Raw genomic sequence first — 20,317 nt, forward strand, 5'->3', positions numbered from 1 at the left:
TGTTTTACTTGCAAATAATTTTTTAATGAAACAAAAAAATTACTCCAAAATTATTTCCATTTAATAATTTAAAAAAAATGTTTTTGCTAATCATTTTGTAATTGAAGAACATTTTTTTCTTTAATCTTTTTTTTTTACTTGAAAAAAATGTTTTGTTTTTACTTGCGAATCGTTTTTTACTTCCTTTTTGTTTTTATATTTACGAAACGCTTTTTTTCAAAACTTTCAAATCGTTTTTTTTATTTGCAGAAATGTGTTTATTTTTTCAATTGCGCACCGTTGAGCGTGACTAAAAACATTTGTGTGTGTTCGTGGAGTTTTAGCAGTAATTTTACTCCATACAATTGCCGACGCTAAATGTGTGCATAAAAACGGCTCCCAAACCAACGCTTCACAACTGTAGATCGGTTCTCATCGTTCACTTAAAAAGAACCGTTGACAAGATTCGGTTCGTTCGCGAACGTCACATCTCTAAGTCACTCAGGTTGGAGCCACGAGTCGCTTCTCTCCGCCTCTTTTCTACCAAAGCTACTTTTGATTCGGCTCCTGCGCCTTTAAGACGGCGGTAATCCACATCATGTCGCCCCCGCTGCATCTGGAGGTACACGCTTTGAAAGTTAGACCGGGGAATTAGCGCTAACACCAGGGGACCACCGCCGGGCAACACGAGGCGGGGAAAGACGTGGGGGTTTGGGAGGGATTGGACGGCAGCTTTGCGTGGGAGGGGTCCGCCGATCACAACAAAGGGACACATGATGAGTGGACGGCTGTAGAAATGGGCAAGAGAGGAAGGTGATGGTGCAGCTTGTGGTGGTGGTGCTGGTCCCCACTTTCCCCGGCCGACCATGCTGCCTGCACCCCGGACGCTGCTCTTCCTCTTTGTAACTCTGCTGGTGCTGCTCCTGATCCTAGGTGATATCTCACAAGTGGAAGAAGAAGCTGCGTAAGTAGCCTGCGGTCATTTGTCCAGCCATTGCACTGCTGTGTGTGTCCATTGTGTCCAGCAGGTTGTTCACAGTCGATAAAACAGTTGCTGGAACTGCCCCCCCCCCCTACCAAGTTAAATGTTTGTGGCTTGTTTCTGCCTTTTGCAATGCAGCAGCTGATCCAGGAGCAGTGTAGCCCAGGTGGTCTCCAAGGGTTAGGCTATTTGTCTTGCAGCAGCTTGCATGTGGGATGGACTACATTTCCACTCTTAAACAGAGAAAGGAAAGGGGCGCAACCGACTTTCAATTTCTTTTTTTCCCCCCCTTGAAATGGAATTTTGAAGTCACACGCACGCAGACACATGTGCCCCACTTACATTTTGCACTTGCAACAATTCTTAATTTAGCAAAAGCCTGTGCCACATCCTTCTCGCTCTCATTAGACAAGCTCACATTCCCCCCTTCCAGGGTTTTGTTTTCAACGTGCAATTATTGGGTTGGGATTTGTCATGGGAGAACAAACGGAAGCACTTTCTCCGTAGCCTGAATGCAGCTTAATACAATTAATACAACAATAGTGGCTGTAAAAAAAAAAAGGGAGGGGGGCCGGTGGGGTATCAGTTTACCATCCTGGTGTTAAGGGAATCCACATGTGAAAGCAGGTTATCTCAATGCACAAGCTTATTGTGAGATCCTATACAACAGTGGTCCCCAACCACCGGGCCGTGGATCGATTTGGTACCGGGCCGCACAAGAAATAAAAATAAAAAATAAAAATTATTTATTTTAAATTTTTTATTAAATCAACATAAAAAACACAAGATACACTTACAATTAGTGCACCAACCCAAAAAACCTCCCTCCCCCATTTACACTCATTCGCACAAAAGGGTTGTTTCTTTCTGTTATTAATATTTCTGGTTCCTACATTATATATCAATATAGATCAATACAGTCTGCAGGGATACACACATGACTGTATTTTTTCATGACACGGTCCGTGGGACAAATTTTCAAGCGTTGACCGGTCCGCAGTTACAAAAAGGTTGGAGACCACTGCTATACAAGAACTGGAACTAAAAAAAACCCTAATCATGTCATTAATGTTCAGATATTAGTTTTATTTCCTTTTTAAAAAGTTGACTTCATAAGGAAAATGCATTTATCTGGTGTGCCAGACCTTCACTGCATATTCTGCTATTCTATTTATCAGTAAGCAATGTTACTTATTACTGTTTCAACAACCAGGAGCATCGGTAACACGGAAGCAGGGGCAACAACAGCCTGGTCACACACCGATGTGGGATGGCTCCTCAACCAGGATATGGCTGAATACTGCGTCACGATATAAGTGTTTTATATTGCTCGTTATCGTTACTTATGGATATTTTATATGACCTATCGAAAATGACCACCAAAATACAATAGATATGAACATTTCTATTTAAAATGTAACCTTCCTCTGATTGTAGTCCCCTCAGCTATCAAGGCAGAAAGGAAAGGAAATGTCAACACAACCATGGAAAAAGACTTAATGTCCACTTTGGGCTGACTATAATCTGTTTTAAAAACTGCAAAAAACTGCCATACTGTTGGGTTACTTTTCCTGTTTTGTTGACAACTTCTTCGCTCTCTGCTGCACTCCATGCAAAGAATCAACCGTGAGACAAGAAGATGGCGCCACCAAACTTGATAGTTGATACTGTTACCTGATTGAATGTGAGCGTGTCACTCCCGCTGATCAGTGATCACTTCCTGCGTTGCTCGGTTACCAGAGAGCGAGTGCCTTTGTCCACGCAACCAACCTTGCTTTGCAACTTCCGGTTTCTTCAGACATAGAAGAAAAGAAAATATCAAAGGTTTTATCGAACGCATTTGTTATTGATATCGAATATGTGTCTATCACAATATAAATTGATATTGTTTTATCGCCCAGCCCTTACCAGGTGTTTTTATTTTCTATTTTATTTTATGAATGAACAATCTGTTATACAGACTGTATATGAGCCAGATTATTTCCATTTGTAGTCCCTTATATATATACATGTTTGGGTGGCACTGGGATAAGGCTGAAACGACGCGTCGACGTAGTCGACTTCATCGGTTACGTAAATACGTCGACGCCGTTTTTGTGCGTCGACGCGTCGCATATTCACGTCACACTACCGTCATGGCGGAGCGAAAAGCAGACTGTGCGAGCGAGGGGGAAAAAAATCACGCCAAAAGTGGTCAAAAGTGTGGGAGTATTTCAATACACGGCCTAATGTTGTTGTATGCACACTGTGTCGAGCGGAAATGGCCTGTCATAGCAGCACAACGGCTATGAACGAACATTTGAAAAGAAAACCATCAACTAGTCAATCGTCCGCGCGAGTATACGTTGTCATCATTACACAAAAACATGAATGTGTCATTTGTATCTGCTAGGGGTGTATCGGTACGTGTTTTGTATTGAACCGTTTCGGTACGGGGCTTTCGGTTCGGTACGGGGGTGTACCGAACAAGTTTCTAAGCTAAAGCTAACTTTAGCTGCTAAAGTGTTAACAAGCTGCTTTGCTCCTTCTGCGGCTGCCTCTGTCTCAGCACGCAGCATTGTCCCACCCACACAACCATCTGATTGGTACACACAAAGCGTTATACAAAGCGTTATCAGCCAATCAGCAGTGCGTATTCAGAGCGCATGTAGTCAGCGCTTCAGCGTGGAGCAGATAGGTGTTTAGCAGGTGAGCATCAGGCAGCGGACTCTCCCCAAATGATAATAAACACCTCCCAGTCAACTACTAGTAACATCACTATGAGCCCGTTGACGTTCTAGAAACTTAACTGCAGCTCAGCTCACTCGCAGTCCTGGCTTGAGGTGAAGGCTAATTAGCTCTCAGTTCCAGCCACATCGACCCCTTCTGAGCGCCTATTTTCAGCTGCTGGGAATATTGTAAACAACAAAAGAAGCAGAGCATGTAGACATGCTAACCTTTCTTCATTACAACTGTTAGTCACTCACTGGAATGAGTAGAATTAGTTTTTGTGTACTGTGTTGGACTGGATGTTTATTTTGCACATTTTAAAAGCAATACTTAATGTTTACAGTCCTCCAGAATATTTAGATTGGCACTTTTTTGTATTGGATGTTTATCTTTATTTTTGCACATTTTAGCAAATAAGCAATACTTTCACTTTTGTTGAAATGTTTACACTGTTGTTACAGAATATTTCGTTTTGCACTTTTTTGTATTGGATGTTTATCTTTATTTTTGCACATTTTGAAGCAAAATAAGCAATACTTTTACTTTTGAAATGCTTATACTATTGCAGAATATTAAGATTTGCACTGGATGTTTACTTTTATATTTGCACATTAAAAAGCAAATAAGCTACTTTTAATTTTGTTAAATGTTAAAAGTTTTAAATGTTTACATTGTTACAGAATATTTTGTCATGTTGTCAATGTTGACTGAGTGGCCATACTTCTTTTTTTTTGTAAATAAAAGCCATGCCTTTTGAAAAAACAGGCCTACATTTATTTTTTTAATCTTCATTTTAAATAAAAAAATAATCGGTAAAAGGAAAAATAATCTATGGATGAATCGAAAAAATAATCTATAGATTAACCGATTGATCGAAAAAAATAATCTATAGATTAATCGATAGAAAAATAATCGTTAGCTGCAGCCTTACACTGGGAGCAAGGCGGGTGAAGTTTCTTACCCAATAACACAACGGCAATAGCTGCGTTTCCATTACCCCTAAAAATGCGCAAAACCTAAATATTGCAATGAGAAATTGATAATGGAAACACTAATATTTCTAAAAACCTCTCAAATATCGCTTTTTGCGCTCCCAAGAGTTTTTTTTTCGAGACTTTTTGATATTGGAAGTTTTTCCGCATTTGGTCACCTAAACACCAAACCAGCGGGTTGCCAATGCAGGACAACTAGGGCAGACGGGTCGTCTTGTCTCGCTTCCGATTGGTCGGCTGGGGCTGGGGCAATGGAAACACAGTTTATGACTAGTATGGCGAAAACTGGATTAGTACTAGGAACACTCAGTTTTGGATGGCCGCTCTACTAACTGAGCCACACTGTCCCACAAACAATGCGAGTTGTAAGTGTTTAGTTAAGTTGAGGTCAGCACTATCAGCAGGTTCTACTCTATTCTTTCTTTTAAGAAACACAAAACAATGGGGGCGAGCGTTGACAGGTGCCTGATTGAGAACAAAAGCAAATCAGCAAATCCAGATTATGTCTATAAAAGCCAGATCCTAGGCTTTGTGTGTGGAGAAAATGGGAATACTGTGACACTGCTGATTGCTGGCCTAGTACTGTAGCGCAACACCTTTTAGGTGAGGTGGTGTAATGTTTGCAAAAACGAAACACGTCATCATTGAAGACAATCTCAATGCGAAGATATTTCAATATTATATTCTGTAGCCAATGGCAATACAGTATATTTTCTGTCTGGGAGTTAATTCCACCCTCCAAGACGACAGCAACAACAACCCCGCCCACAGAGTGGTGTTTAGCAGGGACTACACTCCAATCAATCAATCAATCAATCAATCAAAATGTATTTATATAACCCTTAATCACAAATGTCTCAAAGGGCTAGACAAGCCAGAATGACATCCTCTGCTCAGATCTCACATCAGGGGGAAAAAAACCTCAACCCAATGGGAACAAAGAGAAACCTTGGAAGGGACCGCAGATGTGGGGACCCCCCACTAGGTGACCGGTGCAATGGATGCCGAGTGGATACAGTTAATAATGTGAGAGTCCAGTCAATAGTGAAGCCAGCAGGGGATCCTCTTGCATGTAGACAAATCGAGGCGCAGCGACCTCACCGACTGATGCATAAGGAGTGGTCACCCGGGTCCCGACTTCATGTGAAAGTTCAGTCCATCGGGAGACCGACAGGGGATCATCTTGAATGGAGACAAGTTAGCAGCGCAGAGACGTCACCAACTTATACAACATTTCCGTTTTCTTAGCGTTAAGAAGCAACAAGTTGCTGGACATCCATTGTTTAATTTCATTTAGACATTCCTCCAAGTGACTACAATCTATGTGTTGGTCCGCTTTAGGGGCAGGTCAAGTTGGGTGTCATCAGCATAACCGTAAAAGCTAACACCGTATTTGCGTATGATGTCACCTAGTGGAAGCATGTAGATGCTGAAGAGTGCAGGGCCAAGAACTGAACCCTGTGGAACTCCGCACGTTTCTGTAACATACTCCGAGTTCACATTGTTATGGGAGACGCACTGCATCCTGTCAGTAAGATAGGACTTAAACCAAGAAAGTCTAAGTCTAACATACCAATACATGTGTTGATACGTTCTAATAAGATGTTATGATCGACGTTAGTGAAAGCAGCGCTAAGATCAAGTAGCAGCAACATGGATGACGCATCAGCATCCATAGTTAGTAATAGATCATTAGTCATATTTGCGAGGGCTGTCTCAGTAGAGTATTTTGCCCAGAAACTGGACTGAAAGGGTTCACAGAGATTGTAGACGCTATGTGTTCATTTAACTGCTGTGCAACAATTTTTTCGAGGATTTTCGAGATAAAGGGAAGGTGGGACACCAGCCGGTAGTTTACCATGAGGTCAGGATCAAGTTTAGGTCCTTTTAAGTAGAGGGTGAATAACCGTTTTTTTTAATGCGAGGGGAACAGTGCCAGAGGAAAGTGATAAGTAAATAATAGTTAGCACTGATGGTCCTAATATTACAAACAGCTCCTTGATGAGTTTCCCAGAAAGTGGGTCAAGTAAACATGTTTGTCCCGTTTACAAGTCGCAAACTTCCTCTAATGTTATTTCTTCAAAAAGAGAGAAATTATTTTGGAGGGCAATATCTGTCATACATACATTCTGTCTTGCCTCTTGGTGAGGGCGGTCGCATTTTTCTCCGCTCCCTCCTTCCCTGCTTGCTTTCTTGTGTCCTTGTCTTGTCTGAACTTTTTTGAAGCCTCTTTCTTTGCGCTGTCCTCAAATCTAAACATCAAACATGGATATGATCAGCTGGACTCTCGACGCAATTGACAGAGTCTTTTCGACAAGGAAAAGAGGTTCGGGGGAGCCTGGCTGCCCTGATGGAACCATTGCTGCAGGGGTACGTGAGAGATTCCTGGGATAAATGGAGACTCATGTGCCTCTCAGTCCTTTCCATCGAGGACGTGGAAGACATCTACCTATTTCGAACCGTGATCGCGGGACACCTGCTGATTGGGCTGGGCATTGCTCTGGTGTATCGTCAAATTCGGAAGACGATGGCAGCCACTCAAGGAGCCCAACGGCTGTTCATCACAATGGAAGGATTGGGTCGGGCTGTGGGAACACGGACTGGGGCGATTTCTGATTTGAATCGCAAAATGGATTTAATCTTGGAGAAGCTTGCTGAGAAGGAAGAATTAAATTGAATTTTAGAGATCCAGCACAGACACACAGAGCAGGCAGGTCATTGTTTTGACTGCTCGAAGAAAACATCTTAATCTACGATTTGACTCCCTCGAATGGCCTTGACGCTATCAGGAACAGGCTGTTCTGAAGAACTCCCCCGAGGACTCCTCAACGATGGACGCTTTTTCAATAACACCTGGTGTCGAACTTTGCGATCGGCCCCAGTCCACAAAAACATTTCAACATCTCACCCAAGTTAATTGGGCATACATGCACGCACCCGCCCCTCCCCCAACCAACGCCTTCACCACTGCTTAATTCCTCCGGGGTTGTGGATGGCTGAGTAGCGCTTTATAGCGGCAGCTGGCCTCCATGGCCCCAAATCCCCCCCCTCTGTTGCGAGTTGTTGTGATTACATGTATCATGTTTATGTGTGCCATGCTATGTGAGGTTTTTTCCTCGGACTCCGTCTGGACACCTCCTGAGGGTTCAGCCTTAGACTAATATTTTTTTACTCTTCCCCCTTTCCCAATGTCACCTTTTTCCCACCTTTTTTAAGGAGCGCCGTAAGTGGCTGATCCGTTGGCGGTCCCGTCTTGTCCCCTTGTAATGTATGTCTGCTCTTAGTGGGACTGTGCCGAAAATGAAATTTCATTTCTTATGTGTCTTGTACATGTTAAAGAATGGACAACAATAAAGCATCTTGAATCTGCGTTAATAGAACCCAGTTGGAGCTGGAACGCGTTATCTTTAATCTCCTTTCTAATGAGAATTTGGGTGTAGAACAAAAGATCTTAAGCTAATTAAAGACCGACATCAAGGCTATTCAACGACACAATGAATAGGACTGCAGCTTCAAGGGTCCAAGGGCTTGGGGGTCCGACATCGAAATATGGATGTTTCTTCAGGGTATATTCCTTTGAAACTTAGTTTACTTAATTACGAAATAAACACATTGGCTTTCACACTGCACAGTCAATAAATTCATTATTCTGCCCTCGCTACTCAATTCCAGTGTGTGCAGATAGTTAACAGCATGAAGAAACAGAAGCTCCATAAGTTGTTGAGGATTGATGTTCCTTCTTTTTAATTATTATCCTTCCTTAGTTTTATTTCTTTACAGTTCTTTCTTCATTTAGGATTGTAAGACTGGAAATAGAAACATGAAATAAACATTACAAAAGTATAGTGTCCATTGTCTATTTTACATAAATAAAATAGAAGATTTAGTGTTAATACATCCACACAACTACATATGTTTACGCATATAGAAATTAAACATCTGCAGTACATCAAACATTGCATCATCACAATTCAAATTAAGTGCTACATGAATAAAACAAGCAAGTTACTTTTAAACAAAAAAAACCATGACCACAAATACAAGACATCACAAAGTCAGCAATTTCAACACAAAACAAACTAAATATATTTATGCACAATAGCTACTTACATAGATCTGACTACATTTGGTGATGAAGCTGAGACTTGTGGATTTCTACAGTTGTTGCTGCTTGTCTAGAACACTGCATCTGCCGTTTAAAAGGTCCAACAAAAAAACAATGATTTGAGCATTTGCTCGGGTCAGAACATTCATACTTTGTTATTCAGTTGTTGTTAAAAGTCCAATTTTCGCAATTTATTTAGATTTTCACCCCACTTTTGCTTCATCGTGACACATTCCTTGCTGTTCCCCCCTGCGAGGTGGCGGGAGTATTGCACACAAGAGCAACCCTAGTTTAAATGGTTTCATCAAGCCTATTTGGGTGATGTTTGGCGGGCCATATGAAAAGCTTTGGCAAGCCAGATGTGGCCCGTGGCCACCAGTTTAATAGGCCTGACATACATGATCCACTTTCATATGTTGCTTCATGCTAGAATGACCAACACAACCACAACACTTGAGAATACCCCCGGTAGAAGAGTAAAATGCTTTCCCGCAGCAGTGTGTGACCAGAAGAAGGCGGGGTTATTCCACATGCTACTAAGGCTCCGGATCGGTTGTTAAAATACCCAAATGTATACAATTGCATGTTGCATGACTTCCTGCTTATTTCCCACAGCCCATATCATGTGGCATATGTAGGCTTTCTTTTCCAGTTAATGAAAACACCCCCTGTCAATATACTGGGGCTCCATTAGGGTTACATTTCTCTTCGTTACATCAGCAAATGGGGCCATGAGAGGATTGGTCTATAAATACCTGCTTAATGTCTGCCTTTCACCTTAATTCGTCCTTAAGGAAAGGCCTACCGCATGGCTGAGTAACGCAGAGGATTCCTCATTGCAATCGGCTACAGAAAGTATTTATAGCTACGTGGCATTACGGAGCATCAGAGTGATAACTGGATGTGTATTGTTTCTTGTAGAAAGACTGGACAATCCAAGATGAACCTGCACCGGCTCATCCCCAAACCCCAAAGGTCTGAAATCCAATTATCTCACCTGCCTATTTAATACCAGATGCTATTTATATGCACACTCCACTGATGGGGGAATGTCGTCGGCACTTTCAAGTCATTTTCAGTCTTGAAAAAAGCCAGCGAGTCATTCTCGATGAGTATTTCATTACGATTTATTTGGAGGAGCCAGCTGTTAAGCCCGCCAAGACGTCAGCGTCCAAACGTTCTAGAGGACCTCTGCATTGACTAGAATCTATAATGGCCGAATACGGCATTTCCTCTCATTGTCTCTGTGGGCCTTTATTTGCTTTACTGCAAGGCAATATTTTGGAAGGGGGCCTTATTTGTAATATTCCCACAAATTGCCAGTCATTAAAAAGAATCATGTAATTAACATTTAAAGGCAAACTGCACTTTTTTGGGGATTTTTGGCTATCGTTCACAATCATTATGAAAGACATGTTGACAGGTGTATTTTTTTAATGCATTCTAACTTGTAAATAAACGAAAATAAGTCTGCTTACAGTGGAGCCAATGGGAGCTCCTCTATTCCACCCATAAAATCCAATAAATAAACATCCAAAAGGCGCCAACAATACTCCATTTACATTTTGTGACTTGAATATTAATCAAATATTAGTGATATTGTTTTTATAAGCACTAATGCAGACAAACTGTTTATAGTAGCGCCGTTTTACCAGCTCGTGTGCCAATGTTGACATAATCAAGTGGTAAGCTTCTTCTTCGCTTCCCTACTCTCTGGAAGTTTATTCTAGATCATAAATCATGCGTCTTACCTAGACAGAAGAAGGCTGAGGACGTATTCCGACAAGTTGGTACACTATGACAGCCAATTTAGACCCGGTAATGGCGAGAACAACACGAAAAGACGTTTGGCTCCACCCCCCTTTTTTCACAAGGATTATGGGACATTCTTCATCTAAACTGTAATATATGAACATCCTAGGAGTCGGTATCCTAATGACAGCAGACCCGTACAGTAAGTGATGTTTTATTATGCATGTCTGCTTTCATTAAGTTTACAGTGAAAAAAAGAGCAAACATGATGCGTTTTTTAAAATGAATGCGCTGCGCATGCTTGAAATGAGCAAAATATTGTTAATGTTAAATGTTATTAAAAATGTGCCTGTTACTACATTACATATATACTTACATCAAGTATATAAAACCCTAAAGGAGGTGTTTGAATGTATTTTAAGGGCTTTATAGGCAGAATAGAGCGGCTCCCATAGGCTCCATTCTAAGCTGACTTTTGATCGCAATTATTTAATATTTAGGATGCATTATAATAAAATACATCTGTCGTCATGTCTTTCATAATGATTGTGAACAATGAATACAATTCCTAAAAAAATTTAGTTCCCCTTTCATGTCATTTTGGGTTAAAATGTGTAGTACAGTTGGTAAGGTTGTATTTTTGCCTCATTCCTGTGAGAATCCTGCTTTTGACTGAAGTATGAAGGAGTGGGACTATGCAGGACTATTTGCATTGTGCTCAAACAACCACCGGGCAGCATCTGTCAGCATATGATACCGTATCATCTCTTTCTCTTTCTGACTTATCAGGTCGGTAGTGCATTCTTCGCACATTCGTCACTCACGCTTTAAGTGAGGGATGAGGCAAAAACTAACCCATACCCACTGTAGCTTTTGTAAGCCATTGTAAAGTTCATTTTTACAAGTGCCATGTTCAAAAGGTGGGGAAAAAGGAAGTGTCAAATGAATGTACTCTTGGTTTTTTGTTTTTTTTATAAATGGCACATTACATTAAAATTGAAAGTATTTGGGATGTAGTGTTTTTTTTTCTGGGGCTTGCCCTTGAATAGAGGCCACCATATGAGGATATATGGCAGTTGTACACATTTTCAAATTACACCCAGTTAGTTTGTTTTATATAAACATGTATTTTTATAGTAAACTACTAAAACACTACACTAGAGTAGGATTAGTCTCCAACTCAATTTTCCCTTTTAATTTTATGCTGTGTTTTGCAATCACTCTTCTGTTCACATTTAGAAAGACAACGGTACGCATTGAAAGCACTTCACTGCCAAGACTTGGTATAATAAATCCTGCACATCCGAGCTACAACAACAGTGCCAAGCTCCCCTCATCCATCTGGATCTTCAACAAGACCCTCTCCAACCTCATCAGGTAATCTATGCCGCTTCAGTCTGCTTGTCTCTTTCAGTCCTGCTTTTTTTTTTTTTACAAGCATCGTTTGTCTTCGAACAGGAAGAACATTCTACGATTCCTCGACCCGGAGAGAGACATCTCGATCCTTAAGGGCTCTCTGAAACCTGGCGATGTCGTCCACTATGTGTTTGACCGCCACAGCACCACAAACATCTCGGAGAATCTCTACCGTCTTTTGCCAACCGTGTCGCCAATGAAGAACCAGCACCACCGGCTGTGCGCCATCGTAGGAAACTCTGGCATCCTGCTCAACAGCAGCTGTGGCCCGCAGATCGACTCTCATGACTTTGTCATCAGGTAAATCGACTTACAAGTACGATTTATTTGCTTCCGCGTGGCCCAATTGGCATCAGTCACGGTCGCTTCAAGAGAAGAAAAAACATTAACCGATACAACTGCAGCGTAAAAACAAAGATTTGTCATGTCGATTTGAGCCTGATGTTATCCAAATCCACCAATTGATAAGGTATAAACAAATGCGTGCAACTAGCAAAATAACCCACACGCAGTGAACTAAAAGACACCCACGGTAAAACAAAACGATAGACCACCAAATATCTATACCAATAATAAGTTTGTGTACCTTTTGACAGCGTGTTTATTTGTTTGTAGCTCTTCTGTGAGCTCTTCCAAAACACCAGAGGGCAGTGTTTTCCAGAGTGAGCAACCACAACTCTTACAAAATAGCTATTAGCTTCTTGTGTGTTGTAGTTGTAAACACTGCATAGTTATCGGAGCTGAAACTAATCATTTCCAAGCGATGGCCACTTTTAATGTCCATACTGAAGTTCGCGAATGTGGGATGTGCGACCCTTGATGCTGAACCTGGAAATAATGTACTGAATAAATCGTGACGCGAAGCTAGATTTTTTTGGATGTGAATGGTAAGGTCTGCCTTCGGCTTCTAAAGAGGAGGATGGCGTCTGTCACACAACCTCTGTGATAGCATATTTTAGCCTTAAAGGGGAACAGCACTTTTTTTGGAATTTTGCCTATTGTTCACAATCCTTATGAGAGACAAGAAGACAAAAGGTTTTGAGGTTTTTTTGCATTCTAACTAGGGCTGGGCGATATATCGATATACTCGATATATCGCGGGTTTGTCTCTGTGCGATATAGAAAATGACTATATCGTGATATTCGAGTATACGTTCTCACGCAGTTGCTTTTAGCTGCTGGCATTACACTGCAGGCTCTTCCCACTCCTTCTTGTGTCTCCTTCTCACAGACAGCAAGCGCCACTTCTTACATTTGTCACATACTGTCAAGTCATACGTCACATACGTATACGCCCTCGCGGAGCATAGAGGTAGCAGCATGGGTAACGTTAGCTGTGATGCTAGCGGAGTGGTGCGAGCGGTAATACGAGAGAAAGAAGGTGCGAATCTGGTAACAAATGAAGGAAGAATTAATTCCCAAGTAAAACAGCAGGGGGTCCATTGTCTGGCAGTGGTTTGGCTTCAAGTGGGAATATTTTCGAACAGACAACCGTAATTTGTCAAGTGTGGGGCAAAAGCGTTGCTACAAAAAGTAGCATTACTGCTAATATGTAGCATCATTTGAAAAGTCCCCTGCTAGAGAATGAAGAGTGCTTACTCCGCATGTCAACATCTCCGTTCGGTGCCACACCATCAAAATGCAGAGGCAAACATTTCCACATCAACACCGTATGAAAAAAATAGTCAACAGAAGAAGCTAACGTCCGCAGGAACCTACCACATAGCGAAGGACATACACTATTTGATTTCCTATTATGCAGCTCATTTTTATTTGACACGTATTGAAATATCTTGTGTGACCTCATGCACAAAAGTGCACTTTATTAGTTTTAAACTATTGTAGTGGCGTTCTGTACATAAAGTGCACTTTAATTTAGTGTTGTTTTGATGTCATCTTAGTGACATCATGCACAAAAGTGCACTAATAGCTTGTTTTAAAATGTCTCTGAAAATCTTGCACTTTCTGTTTTGGAAATGACATGAATGTTTGTGCCACTGCTTAATAACTGTTTAATAAATACACTTTTGCTAAATTGACTTAGATGTGATTTCCCTCTCTGCATGAAAGTTTAAAATGAGCATATATTAATGCAGTATGAACAAGAATGTTTTAATGTAGACACATAGAATCATCATACTGCTGTGATTATATGCATCAAGTGTTCATTCAAGGCTAAGGCAAAATATCGAGATATATATCGGGCAGCACGGTGGAAGAGGGGTTAGTGCGTCTGCCTCACAATACGAAGGTCCTGAGTCGTCGTGAGTTCAATCCCGGGCTCGGGATCTTTCTGTGTGGAGTTTGCATGTCCTCCCCGTGACTGCGTGGGTTCCCTCCGGGTACTCCGGCTTCCTCCCACCTCCAAAGACATGCACCTGGGGATAGGTTGATTGGCAACACTAAATTGGCCCTAGTGTGTGAATGTTGTCGGTCTATCTGTGATGAGGTGGCGACTTGTCCAGGGTGTACCCCGCCTTACGCCCGATTGTAGCTGAGATAGGCTCCAGCGCCCCCCGCGACCCCGAAGGGAATAAGCTGTAGAAAATGGATGGATATCGTGTATCGCGATATGGCCTAAAAATATTGAGATATTAAAAAAAGACCATATCGCCCAGCCCTAATTCTAACATGTACAAATTGGCTTGTTGGTGGCTCGCAAAGCAGCTAATGGGAGAAATCATTTCTACCTCTAAATCACTTTAAAAATGCATTCAAAAACCGTCACCAATACTTAATTTACGTTCCTCAACCTGTATAATATTAAGGTGTAGCAATATTGTTATTGTAAGAGTGAACACTGAGAAACTATTTTTCTAGCGTACTAACACATCGGCATGCTTCGCTATTAGCCTTAAAAGCTAGTTACAAAAAGATATAAGATAGCTTCTACGTCAACACAAAACACGTTTGAGTTAGTAATGCACAACACAATGCAATAGGACACCAATTTGTACTGACCGAAAAACATGAACAATCATATCACCGTATCTGTAAAGTATTAGCCCACATTTCACGTTTTGTTTGTACACAGCTAGCTCGACAGCGTACAGTATGTACTGTAGTTATAATAACACGCAGGACAAGCTGTGTGTATCATGATTAATATTAAAGTGGCTTGCTCGATGGACATTTGTGCGTTTGGTCCAGCTGGCCAGGGCCTTTTTTTCAGGTTTATTTGGGTGAGCCCTCCATTTCTGTCAAATTAACGGGGCTCCAAGTTCCACATTTATAGCATCAAGTCACTGTCACCTCACTCTCTCGGCTTCCGTCTGCTCCAACGGTTCACTCTTCCTTTGTGCTCGCTTCTATAAGCAGTAGTTCATCCTCCATATATTCAGCTTCAAAAAGATAAGGTTGTGGTGTGTTGTGTGTCGTCATTTTTCCAAAAATAGTAGTCTTTTGTAGTAGATCCCCCGGCCTTCTTCTGTTACCAAGTCTGCCACTCGCGTTTGTTCCCAGAGGTAGGAACACACATTTGTTGCCAAAAATCGGACGTGCGCTGCTATGGAAACAGAAATAAATTCGCTGAAGAAATCAGTGATTAGAATGATCAAAATACGGTCCATATTGTACATATTACATATTGTTATGAAGGTGTCTGTTACTACATTATATATAGACTTGCAGTGTGGATATAAAACGTTGATGGAGGGTTTTGAAGTTGTTTTAGAGGGCTTTGAACGCTACAACGGTGACTCCCATTAGCCGCATCTTTCAAGCGTTTTTTATTTTTAAAATCCTAAACAAAACAAAAAGACGTGTGTTCTCGTCTCTCATAATGATTGTGAACTTTAGGCAAAATTCAGAAAAAAAAATGCAGTACCCCTTTAAAGAGGTCCCATTATTATTTTTTTCTACACTTCCTTGTGGTTCTTTGGTCACTATGTTGCCTAGATTATGTTTTAAAGAACATTTTCAAGCTTTGTTTTGTGGCTTGTCTTATTGACGTGCTTCCACTTTGACAGCGTCTTCTCCCCACCATTTTTGTTGTAGTTTTTAGCTCTTCCATAGCGAGTCTACTGACAGATATATTCGAACTATACACTACTTTGTGTTAGAAATGGCAACCGCGTAGGATGCATGTGCATGTTATTGAATACAGCTCTAAAGCCCTTTGGGTAATTCTTTACCATAGATGGATAATACAGTGACGTCATTGGTGTGAAAAACGTCACAGGACGAGCAAATTCCAAACGGTTAGTTTCAAATTGTCAAACTTATGCAGATTCCCAAATACACAAAAATAGGTACCAAAAGGTAAGAAAAATTGGTTTTGCATAATAGGTCCCTTTATTTATAGGTCCATCGTAAAATATTGCATTCACTATTTGTATTTTCTATTATATCTTTGATTTCAAGTGTCCAGTAGGATGTAAACACAGTCACTTGGATATGCACATAAATAGCTGGTGGCCCCAGACATATTTAAACTCATTTTTATCGTGGTCCACATTGCAGTTACGGATAACCTCAAGAGGCCGCCATTAACTGCAAGACCACCGTACAGTACTATTCCCTCATGATACTATTACACAATTGACCTTCTCTGGATTATTATCATATTGTATGCTATCAAACGTATTGCATTTAGAAGCCAAGGTGATAAGCAGGTATTAAAGTTCAGCTGTTGTAGGATTTTATTTAAAAAATGATTTTAATGACAAAAAATGCTAGGAATTGTTATTTGCAATCAAATAGTATTGAGTTAGAGGGGTCAAAAATATGATTTTTGTCTGCATTTAAAAAAAAATTCCTTGTGGTCTACATCAGTGTTTTTCAACCACTGTGCCGCGGCACACTAGTGTGCCGTGAGATACAGTCTGGTGTGCCATGGGAGATTATCTATTTTCACCTATTTAGGTTAGAAATATTTTTTGCAAACCAGTAATTATAATCTGCAAATGATGTGTTGTTGTTGAGTGTCGGTGCTGCCTAGAGCTCGGCAGAGTAGCCGTGTAATACTCTTCCATCTCAGTAGGTGGCAGCCGGTAGCTAATTGCTTTGTAGATGTCGGAAACAGCGGGAGGCAGTGTGCAGGTAAAAAGGTATTTAATGCTTAAACCAAAAGTAAACAAAAGGTGAGTGCCCCTAAGAAAAGGCATTGAAGCTTAGGGATGGCTATGCAGAACGAAACTAAAACTGAACTGGCTACAAAGTAAACAAAAACAGAATGCTGGACGACAGCAAAGACTTACAGCGTGTGGAGCAGATGGCGTCCACAAAGTACATCTGTACATGACATGAAAATCAACACCAAAATAGGAGCGCAAGACAAGAACTAAAACACCACACACAGGAAAACACAGAAAAACTCAATATAAGTCACGGTGTGATGTGACAGGTCGTAACAGTACACCTACTTTGAGACAAGTGCTATATTGATGCATGCTTGGTTATGGTTTGAATTCATATCAGACAATTGCGACAACAACTTTTTACTGTCAACTGAGTTTCGTTTTTTAACGATTTCTGCTTGTGGTGTGCCTCCAGATTTTTTCAACGCAAAAAATGTGCCTTGGCTCAAAAAAGGTTGAAAAACACTGGTCTACATAACATGCCATGGTGATTCTTTGGATACTATTTTGTGTAGCTCATGTATTACATACATGTTTTACAGTCTGTAAGCTGTTTTCTGTGCAGTCTTATTTACGTGGCTCCACTCTGACAGTGTCTTCTCCCCATCATCTTTGTTGTACCGGTAGTTTTTAGCGCTTCCATAGCGAGTCCAGTGACAGAAATAAGTTAAAACTGTACGCTACTTCATATTACACATGGCAACAGCGGAGGATGAACGCCCCACAACGAGAGGATAGAAAGAGAAGGTCATTGACTAAGGCGCAGGCTACAACGGCTGACGTGCGCACATTTTTCGGGACTTATTGTTATGCAGATCTCAAATACACATTAGCATAAACAAGTAGCTAAGAAAAGTTGGTTTTGCATAATATTGCGACGCAAAGCGCCAGATAATGTTTTCTAAAAGGTGCCATTTTGGGGTCCTTATACACACAGACCATAATACTTCTCGTACATGGGAGCGCAGACGTAATGTACCGCGTTCTTTCAAGCGGTGCGGCCTCGTAGCTTACCAAAGTCATACTAAAACATTTTGACAGATTTTTTAACGCTGTGAGTAATGTTCTATATTCTCTTCGAAGCATCAACGTTTTGGTGTTGCTTCCTTACAGGTACTTGCTAATGTCATTTATTGAACATGCTTCAACCTGCAGTCCACACAAATCTTTTGTGTGACTGCCTTCAACTGGTCACACTTATCATTACACCTCATACCACATACCATTGCTTAGAGGTCGGTAAGCACAACCAGAATGAATGTTCGGTTTGTACTTCATGAAGTTTTGCACTTGTGTTTTTTTGTGTGTTTTTTTGTTTGTTTTCGTTATATTTGGATGTAATTGTTGGTTTATATGATATCATTAAGTAAGACTACGTATTATGTTGAAGGGGGCAGGAAAATATAAGATTTTTCTTCATCCTGCTCCTTCTCAGGCATTGGTGTGTAACTATATAATTGAATAATTGTGGTATAATTGTCTATCGATCAAAGATGCACATCAATGAAGGAGATAAATGAAATGAAAAAATGTGTACATTAGGCGTACACGGTTATAAGGCGCACAGTCGATTTTTGAGAAAAAGAAAGGACTTTAAGTGCGCCTAATTGTCCGAAATATACGGTATACGCTACTTTGTATTAAAAATGGGAACAGTGGAGAATGCATGTGCGGACTACAATGGGGACATCCCTACCATATATGGACATTCCGCTGACGTCACCAATGGGAAAAACGTCACAATTTGGGCAAATTCCAAACAGTTCGATTGGACGAAGTATAAACGTAGGCAAGTTTGTTTTATAAATATCTCCACAATATCTCCATGCTTTGATTCCACATTTCATGGACTTATGCAGATCCCAAATACACAAAACCAGGTACCAATATGTCAGAAAAGTTGGTACTGCATAATAGGTCCCTTTTTAAGAGGAACTGCAGTTGCATATGGTGCAATTATTTTCATCTGTTAAAATGTTTGCCTCCTATTGACATACATCACCAGGTTTCGGCGGTCTACATAAGAGTGGCGGGCCAGAAGTGGCCACCGGGCCTTGAGTTTGACACATGTGACATATCGCATAAAGGCACTAAATCGGAATTGGTCTTTATTTTCATGTCAAGTTTTGAAGTTTCTACTTCGTGAAACAACACAACATGTCTTTTGAAGGAATAGCAAATTAGTTTTGGGTTTATCTCCCGTTCCCCAGCACGGCATTGAAATGATGATACTTGCCCACTGCTCCCCAAGGGGATGGGACAAATGCAGAGGACAAATTTCGCCACATCTAGTGTGTGTGTGACAATCATTGGTACTTTAATCTTTAATCTTTAAATACTTAAAGGGACTTCAGAGTTGTTGCTGATTTAGGTGAAAAGGGCTTTTAAGACACTGGTAGGAGTAATACGTTTGAAAATTAAAGTAATCAAATGCACATTTTCCCCATACGCAACACAAATACAAAGACAATCCCAAGCACTCTCAAGGGTCCTGTTCTCATTTCCTTGAGTTTTTGTGTGTGAAACAGTCAGCAACCTCTGATTAAGCTTTGGCGATAAGCACAGGAATGGCAGCTTGAGCCTATTCATCATTATTTATACCTGTCAATGGAAGAACTATAAATCTGTCTGTGGCGGCACATGCAAAATAAATTGTCCTGGTTGGTATTCAGTGAGCATCTGGACTCAAACTAACACCAAATGAAACATCTGGTGTAAAGATGTCCGTGTCACTACTTCCCATCAAGCTGATTGATTGCTTGCTGTAAAAAAGGCCGCAGCCTTTTTATTCAGTTTTCTTTTATTCCTCCATTGATCAATCTATGCTATCTTTTCTCTTGTCTTCCTTTGAATGCCAATGAGCAGAGGTCATGACGATGTCAACTCGTTCGGCATGATAATGACGGCCCGGGATTGACCGTAACGGTTGACTGAGGGCAAACAAAGGGAAGGCAGATTTTTTTAATAAGCCGAATAATGTACACTACCGTTCAAAAGTTTGGGGTCACCCAAACAATTTTGTGGAATAGCCTTCATTTCTAAGAACAAGAATAGACTGTCGAGTTTCAGATGAAAGTTATCTTTTTTTGGCCATTTTGAGCGTTTAATTGACCCCACAAATGTGATGCTCCAGAAACTCAATCTGCTCAAAGGAAGGTCAGTTTTGTAGCTTCTGTAAAGAGCTAAACTGTTTTCAGATGTGTGAACATGATTGCACAAGGGTTTTCTAATCATCAATTAGCCTTCTGGGCCAATGAGCAAACACATTGTACCATTAGAACACTGGAGTGATAGTTTCTGGAAA

The 20,317-nt window shown here is 40.9% G+C and overlaps 1 protein-coding gene across 2 annotated transcripts in view; it reads left to right on the plus strand.

Annotated features, from left to right (window-relative positions):
* Nucleotides 1-409: 409 nt before the first annotated feature.
* st8sia2 (ST8 alpha-N-acetyl-neuraminide alpha-2,8-sialyltransferase 2) overlaps nucleotides 410-20,317 on the plus strand; it is a 43,859-nt gene continuing 23,951 nt past the window's right edge. For both annotated transcript variants that reach the window (XM_062042567.1, XM_062042566.1), the window contains exons 1-4: nucleotides 410-943; nucleotides 9,689-9,742; nucleotides 11,759-11,896; nucleotides 11,978-12,235. In XM_062042567.1, the coding sequence (XP_061898551.1) occupies nucleotides 846-943; nucleotides 9,689-9,742; nucleotides 11,759-11,896; nucleotides 11,978-12,235 (548 nt within the window). In that variant the 5' untranslated portion in view covers nucleotides 410-845. The remainder of the gene's footprint in view (nucleotides 944-9,688; nucleotides 9,743-11,758; nucleotides 11,897-11,977; nucleotides 12,236-20,317) is intronic.

This window comes from Entelurus aequoreus, linkage group LG03 (genome assembly GCF_033978785.1).
Source record: "Entelurus aequoreus isolate RoL-2023_Sb linkage group LG03, RoL_Eaeq_v1.1, whole genome shotgun sequence".
In the NCBI taxonomy this organism is placed as follows: domain Eukaryota; kingdom Metazoa; phylum Chordata; class Actinopteri; order Syngnathiformes; family Syngnathidae; genus Entelurus; species Entelurus aequoreus.